Here is an 8401-nt window from a genome sequence, read left to right as displayed (position 1 = left end):
TTAACAAACGCCTTAATTTTTTTATCTTTGCAAATGCATCACACTAAAAAAATGTTACAACCTTATAGCTTATACCTTCGTCTTTGCGGTAGTAAAAAAATTTTTTTTGTCTTAGTTTTTGTGTAATAAATTTTTAAAAAGTGCATGTTTTTGTCAAAAACTGTGTTATTTTTAAAACTAAGCAAAATAGACCAATAAAAGTTTAGCCTAAAAACATTGTCATAAAAATCTACGACCAAAAACGCTAAGAAACATATGGTGTTTCATTTAAAAAAACACAAGTTTGTATTGTAACTTATTTTTGAGACACGCTGTATAGTAGATTAGTATCTATCAATGTCCTATATAATTTTTTTCAATTTTATTATTTAAATGTTACTTGGACTTTTTCAACTTGCTGGGACACCCTGTATATTGCAAAAGTTACACGATTATCATTTATTCATTTCCTGAAACGATGTCCGAAGCTACATTTGCGTAATTAAAATTCAACTCCTGAAAACTGAAAAATTATGATTCATGCATCCCCAATGATACCATTTTCATTTTCATGTGGGCTCAGCAAATGGCCACAATAAATAAACACTGCAACAGGAAGTATCCTATCTGGAGGCGAGCTTTTTAGAAAAAGTTTTACCTTTTACTTAGTTTCAATTAATCATGCCCACATCCAGGGCGGGGCATAAAACCCTTGTCACGATGGTGGAAATCTCGTTTTTGAATTTTTATCACCTTGAAGAGAGATTCTCATGTGTGGTTTATTAGAGATAAATTACAAAACTTGAGAATAATGAACACAAACAGATTTTATGACCGCAATAAAATAAACGCACTTGAGAGCAATGTGTTATTTCACGGATGCTTAACTTCTAACATCATGACTTTTACTAAAACAATTTGTTAATTCAACTAAAGACACGTCTTGTTTGGCGTTAAAATTACCACTGACACAAAGAATGTCTAATTTTAGGCGTTTAAAATTTTTAAAAGTGAAACGGAACCCTTTTAATTAGGACAAACTCGAGTTAATTTTACATCAAAGAAAATTGATAAAAAATTCAAAAAAAGTCTTGCTTGTTTGTATTATGCATTACTATAGTCACAAAGTGTTTTTAAAGGGGTGCAAGCCAAGTTTTTGATCACTTTTTCCCCGACTATGGAAAATTTGTAAGTTTTTAATGTGTCTAAAAACACGTTTTAATTTTTTTTCAGACATTTGGACCCAAATGACGTGTCCTCATACCCATTGAAATTTCTATGGTATGGTCGCCTCCACCCAGGACTTGACCCATGCTGGACCAAAATCCTGGTCCCCACCAACATTTCCGTTGCTTTTTTGTACCTAATTTTGGCCCTAAAAGGAATAAATTTGTCCCACAATCGTGACATTTTTTTCACTGCTGAATGTTTCCAAACTTGTATTTTAGTAACACATGTGAGTAATTAATTTGTAGATTTTTTTTTCAAATTTAAATTTTTGTTTCAGTCGATTGGAAAATTCTCAAATTTTTTGTTTCACAAAAACCGTTTGCTTGGTTTGGTTGAGAAAAAATCGCAATTTTGGAAATTGGACAAGTTTGACGGTCTTGTGTACGATGAGTGTGTCTCAATTTCAAATTTCGTGAAGAAAATTACGCGATTTTACTATTTTTTGAATTTTTTGGTTTTGGTTTCCTTCGATTTGCAACCCTTCACGACGGGGTATTTGCCCACAGTGTGTTATGTTCCCACAGGATGGTTCAATTTCCTAACTGGGCTTTTATGGTACTTTTCCTGGGCTGTCCTGTTTGGGTTACCAGGAACCGATGGGTTTTTTTGCTCACTCGCCACGTCACTAATTATCCAGTTCAAATTATTGGGGCACAAATTTAAAACTAATTCTAGTGAAATGAAGAAACTCGTCGATTATCACAATTATTTATTAAGGTTTGTGACTGTTTTTGGGAGTGTTTTTAACAAGAATTTCAGTTACAGCAGCGAATTGAATGCAACTTTCAGGCCGATTTTTTTGCTTCAGTTTATGATTTCGATTGGTTCAGCTTCAGTGTCTGTTTTTATTTTCATGCAACCGTGAGTGTTTTTGCAAAAATTCAAAATTTTGATTGGTGTTTCAGGGGCGATTGGTCGAATCGGATTAAATTTTTGTTGTATTTTCTTGCAACAATGGTTCAAACGGCTTTCTACTGCGTTCCTCTTGAATTTGTGGTCATTTCGGTGAGGAGTAAAACGGGGAAAATTGCGAGTAAATTGGTTTTTAGGCGAAACAAATTGGTGATTTTGTTTTTGAATCAAACTGGTATCAAGCAAAAAACGTGAAGTTTAAGAAATGTTTTATTTTGATTCTTGTAAGGGCCCAGAAAAGTGTTGGTTTTAGTGCTTATGGACTGATTTGGATTAATTTAGGGACATTTCTTGTGGTAAGTTTTGAAAATGTTACTACTAAAAAACAATTAAATTTTTAGATTTGCAAAACAGTGTTTAGTTTCTACACATACTTGAATTCTGTCAACAAAATAGCATCCTGAAAATATTTCAACAACAATGGAGTAGCAACTATAGATTTTTCTGATTATTTATATTATAAATGTTACACACTTTGTAATACAGTCTGAAAAATATAACACTTGACATGAAATTTTATTTTACGAAATAAAGAATCCTTGGTGTCCCAAAACCGGAAAATTCCGGATAGTTTACATCCTGAAATCCCAAAAAATCGTGAAAATGATTGCAAAAAATTACCAATTTTTCTTAAAAAAATTTTCTCAAAAATAAACCAAAAAATCACCAAACTTAATTAAAAATGATGTTAAGGTTTTCTTTTTTGAGCGTTTAAACACTTTTTTGAGGTAAATGGAACCAAAAAACAATAAACCCCACTAAAAATGAAAATAAAACGCAAATGTCTTGCGAAATTTCTTCAGTAATAGAAAAAATCGGAAAACCAAATCGGAAAACCACCAAATTCAAAATTATTTCGAATAAAATAAAATTTAATAAAATTCAATTTTAAAATTAGATCAAATGGTTTGGTGTCCCAAAAGTTCCGGATAGTTGATTTCTTGAGATCCCTAAAAACCTAAAAAATATAATTCCAAAAAATTACTATTTTTTCTCAAAAATGACACTTTCTGCTTGTTTAAAGCGTATTTGTACGTTTTCCGGGCAAATTTTCTTAAAAATAAACCAAAAAATTATTAAAAATGATGTTAATGTTTTCTTTTTTGGGCGTTTAATCACGTTTTTGGGGTAAATTAGACCGAAAAACACTAAACTAGACTAAAAATGATAACATTTACTTTGTTTTTTTGGACGTTTTTCAGCCAGAAACGCGTAATTTCTTCAAAAATAGAAAAAAAAATACATATTTTTTTCTTTTTTTAAGCGGTTTTGTATGTTTCTGGACCGAAAACGCAAATATTTACCAAAAACAAGGCAGAAAACCACCAAATTAAAAATATTTCAAATAAAACAAACTTTTTCTCGAAAAAATGAAAATTTTAAAATTAGACCAGATGACGTTTAGTGTTCCAAAACCCGAAAATTCCGAATAGTTGATTTCCTGAAATTCCTAAAAGCCGTGAAAATAAGTGCAAAAAATTACCAATCTTTCTCAAAAATGACACTTTTTGCTTATTTAAAGCTTATTTCTACGTTTTTCGGGCAAATTTTCTCAAAAATAAACCAAAAAATTATTAAAAAAATGTTAATGTTTCTTTTTTCGAGTGTTTAAACGCGTTTTTGAAGTAAATTGGACCACAAAACACTAAACTAGACTTAAAGTGATAACCTTTACTTTGTATTTTCGGACGTTTTTCAGCCAGAAACGCGAAATTTCTTCAGAAATAAAAAAAATTACATAATTTTTTCTTTTTTTGAGCGGTTTTCCTCGAAAAAATGAAAATTTTAAATTTAGACCAAATGACGTTTTGTGTCTCAAAACCCGAAAATTCCGGATAGTTGATTTCCTGAAATCCCTAAAAATCGTAAAAATAATTGCAAAAAATTACCAATTTTTCTCAAAAATAACACTTTTTGCTTAATTAAAGCTTATTTCAACGTTTTTCGGGCAAATTTTCTCAAAAATAAATCAAAAAATTATTACAAATGATGTTAATGTTTTCTTTTTCGAGCGTTTAAACACGTTTTTGAGGTAAATTGGACCAAAAAACACTCAACTAGACTTAAAGTGATAACATTTACTTTGTTTTTTTTTGCGTTTTTCAGCCAGAAACGCAAAAGTCTTGCGAAATTTCTTCAGAAATAGAAAAAAAAATTACATAGTTTTTTCTTTTTTAACCGGTTTTGTATGTTTCTGGACTGAAAACGCAAATATTTGCTAAAAATAAATCGGAAAATCACCAAAAAAAAAGAAATGCATAAAATACGATTTTTCTATTTTTTAAGTGTTTTTATTTATTTGCCATTAAGAAATGCAATTATTTCGTCAAATATAAATCAAAAAACACCAAACTAGGGCAAAAATGATGTTGTAGCCTTTCCGAGATAAAAACTTAGTTTAATTTTTTTAATTAGACTAAAAGATCATCAGTTTTTAATTAATTATTAATTAATTACTGTTACACACTTTGTAATACAATCAAAAAAATATAACACTTTTACAAGAAATTTTGTTTTACGAAATAAAGAATTCTTGGCGTCTCAAATTCTGGATAGTTAATTTCCTGAAATCCCTAAAAATCGTGAAAATAATTGCAAAAATGTCTAAAAACGGTTAAATGCTCACAAGTAGTTTTCTAGAGTGTTTTCAGGCGCTGAAAAAATTACCCAAAACGCCCCAGAATAGGCGATATGTTATGCAGTCTGACGATTGATAATTTTTTGCTTCTTATTTTAATCTGTGTTCCAAAAATTATTCTTGATTAGTTGATTACAAAGTTATAGATATAAAAAATGTTCTCAAATATTAAAAGCTATTTTGAGCGTTTTCAGGCGTTAAAAAATTATTCAGACTCGACGAAATCTATCAAAAAAGTTTGGTTAGTACTGACGATCCATTGATAATTTTTGCTTCTTACTTTAATTTGTGCTTTGATAATTATTCTTAATTACAAAGTTGTAGATCTTGTTTCTAAATTATGTTTCAGAATGTTAAAAAAACTAACAATTGGTATTTCATTTTCTATTAACCTGCAAAAAACCACTTTTTTCGGGTTAAAATAACACACAATGCAGAAACAGATATATTTTTAGTCAGTATTTGTTAAACGTTCTGCAAGAATCGAATTTTTCAATATTTTGTTCGTTTCAGGAAACTTCATCACGAATAAAAACTTCTTTAGCTTTTTTCAGTAGGAAAAACTTTCAGGAGATGCCAATACAACCGTTTAAATGATTAATTCTAGCCGCTTTTTAGAAATGCTCAAAAGGAATATTAAAATTTTTCTAGTCATTTGTGTACAAAGTGACAAAAGAATGCTTAATTTGGGTTCAACTTTTAATTACAATAAAACTAAATTAATTTTAGATCAAAGAAGTCATGAAAAAAGTTAAGACACGAAACTTGCAACAAAGTATGAAAAATTCAGGAAATTTAATTTCTTTAGGAGAAACCCCCTATTTTGGTTTAGAGAGTAGTTGATTTTAATTCCTCACTCTCATCAGTTAATTCTTTCAAAGACACAATGCAAGTTATTATTTCATAAAAATGTATTAATTATCGATGTTGCAATTTTAGGTCTTGTGATCTGGATTCTTTAGAGATCCTCAAATTGAATTCTCGATGGATCACCTCTTACATATTTGTCAACATTACAGTGTGTTTATTTTTAATTATTTTGGTAATAAAAGGCGTTTTAATTTCGTACTCAAATAACAACATTTTAACGGCGGAATATCTTCTTACAATTATTATTCTGGTCCACGTGAGTAATAAATTTTTTTTTTTATTTTCCAACACGAAAAAATTATTTTAGGGAACTGGAAAATTGATTGTTTTGCAATTTCATAAAAAAGCCTTAGTAAGTTTATTGAACAAAAAATCTCTCTTTTGGAAAATTGCAAATTTTGAGGGAAAGAAAATAATTCAGATTTACTATTTTTGGAGTATTTTGGTTGGGATTTTCTTTGATTTTCAACTATGTTACGTACCAGATGGGTGGTTTCACACTTTGCTGGTCTTTACATGGTACATTTCTTACCCTCTTCTCTTGGTACTTGATGGGTTCTTCTATTCACTTACAACCTCTCTAGTCATTCAATTTAAATTGTTGAAACACAAATTCAAAACTATGAAAATAGATAATAATGTATGGAATGAACTCAAGGAATTAGTAAATTACCACCAATTTTTGTTGAGGTATTTGAAATTTCGGGAAATTTATTCAAAAAAATTTTTTTTTATTTTCAGTTATTGTGAAGAATTGAATTCAACATTTCAAGGCGTATTTTTATTACTGTTTTTTTCAGCCATCGCTACAGCTTTTGTAACAATTTTCGTTTTAATGCAACCGTAAGTAAAAAATTGCAACATTGTTTAGTTTGATTTTTAAATTTTTAGGACAAGTTTTGTCAAGAGAATAAAATTTGTGGCATATTTAATTGCCATCATTATTCAAGTATCATTCTATTGTCTGCCTTTGGACAGTTTGATAAATACTGTAAGTTAAAATATTTCAGGAAAAGTTTTACAAAATCGGTCATTTTCAGGCTTGTCAAGTCGGTGATTCGATTTATGAATCCAAATGGTACAAAAGTGAGATTTTTCAGTTCAAAAAATGCGTAGCTTTGATTATTGCTACAACACAAAAACGTGTTGTTTTCAGTGGCTATGGATGGGTTTTCATGAATCGGAGAACTCTTGTTGTTGTGAGTTTCTTAAAAACACTAAACCAAGATAATATCTTGTTTGTAGATCTGGAAGGCTGTATTTATGTATTACACCTACTTGAATTTTGTTAAAAGAATGTCAAAGTAATTAATATGAGTTTGTAGTAGATAGAAAATTGCACTTGTAGTAATAAAATGAGCAAAAGCAAAACAAAAACTTGTTTTTTTAACTCCTATAATTTTACCAACTTTTACTTTTTTTATTTTAAATATGATTTTTTTGCTTAAATTTTTCCTAATATTTTAAGTTTTTGTTTGCAAAATTCTGTATAAAATATTGTCACGAGCATTTTGTACATCTTTTGTTAAATAAAATTTAATAAAATTCTACGATTTTTTTACTTCTTTTTCAAGTCGTAATTGTGTTCAAAGTTAGTCGCTATTTTTCTCAATTATGTACTCAATTTTTTTTTTAATTTTTTGGTTCACTAGTAATTTTGTTATTAACATAAAAAACAGTAAAAAAATTAGCTAGTTTTATTTTAAAAAAATTGAAAAACAACGTGAGTGTTCACAAATATATTACTTTGTCAAGAGATTAATTTATTTTTATTATTATTTCAGATAATAGCCTCTAAATTAACTTCTTGAAGTGTTTTTTTGGACAAATTTAAAAACTCATTGATATTTTAAAAATGTTACAACAAAAAGTGTTGTTTTTAGTGAGTATCATTAAAAGCTATTTTTTTAAATAACAAGAAAAAATTAAAAATTTTGAAAAACCACAAAACGCTTTACCGTCTTTTTTAGCTAACAAAAAAATTATCATAATTAAAAAAATATTTATCTCAAAGAATTAAAACTTTCTTCTGTCGTTATAAACTCATTTTTTTGTAGTACTTATTGACGTATTTGGTTTTTATTTATTTTCTTGTTAATTTTTGGTAAAATCAAATCAAAAGTATTGCAGAAAAAAAAATATGACAAGGCGACATTTAAATACATTTTTTAAGAGATCATGAATTTCCATTTAAAATAATTCCTAACTAAATTCTTTTTTTCAAGTTACAAATTTTTACAAAATATTTATTATTGTCACGAACATTTTGTTAAATAAAAATTAATAAATCTTACAAATTTTACGATTTTTTTACTTCTTTTCCAAGTTGTAATTGTGTCCAAAAATAGTCATGTTTTCGCTATTTTTCTCAATTATGTACTTAATTTTTGGTTCAGTAATTTTGTTATTTACATAAGAAACAATAAAAAAATTTAGCTAGTGTGTTGAAAAAAAATTTATTTTTAAAAAATTGAAAAATAACGTGAGTGTTCAAAAACATATTACTTTAAGAGATTAATATATTTTTATTCTTATTTTAGATTGTACCCTTCAAATTAACTTGTTGAGGTGTTTTTTTGGACAAATTTGAAAACTCATTAAAATTTTAAAAATGTTACAACCAAGGCACAAAAAGTGTGGTTTTTAGTCTGAATCATTAAAAGCTGATTTTTTTATATAACTAGAAAAAAATTAAAATTTCCGAAAAACTATTTATTATTTTAACCAAAAACTTGACAAAAAACGCTTTATTCAATTTTTAGCTAACAAAAA

General features: G+C 28.0%; 1 protein-coding gene across 1 annotated transcript; it reads left to right on the top strand.

Moving 5' to 3' along the window:
* The first annotated feature begins 1025 nt into the window (after window positions 1–1025).
* LOC123007862 (odorant receptor 85c-like) lies at window positions 1026–2551 on the top strand. Its single transcript, XM_044403350.1, has 7 exons — window positions 1026–1167; window positions 1213–1435; window positions 1487–1926; window positions 1969–2070; window positions 2115–2214; window positions 2259–2417; window positions 2463–2551. Exons 1-7 carry the CDS (start codon window positions 1157–1159, stop codon window positions 2523–2525), a joined length of 1098 nt encoding a protein of 365 aa, XP_044259285.1. The 5' UTR covers window positions 1026–1156; the 3' UTR covers window positions 2526–2551.
* Window positions 2552–8401: the final 5850 nt, after the last annotated feature.

Source organism: Tribolium madens, unplaced genomic scaffold, assembly GCF_015345945.1.
Source record: "Tribolium madens isolate multiple individuals breed KSU strain unplaced genomic scaffold, Tmad_KSU_1.1 Scaffold_3;HRSCAF=73;Tcas5.2_LG2, whole genome shotgun sequence".
NCBI classification, from domain to species: domain Eukaryota; kingdom Metazoa; phylum Arthropoda; class Insecta; order Coleoptera; family Tenebrionidae; genus Tribolium; species Tribolium madens.
This window is presented reverse-complemented; position numbering and strand designations above follow the sequence as displayed.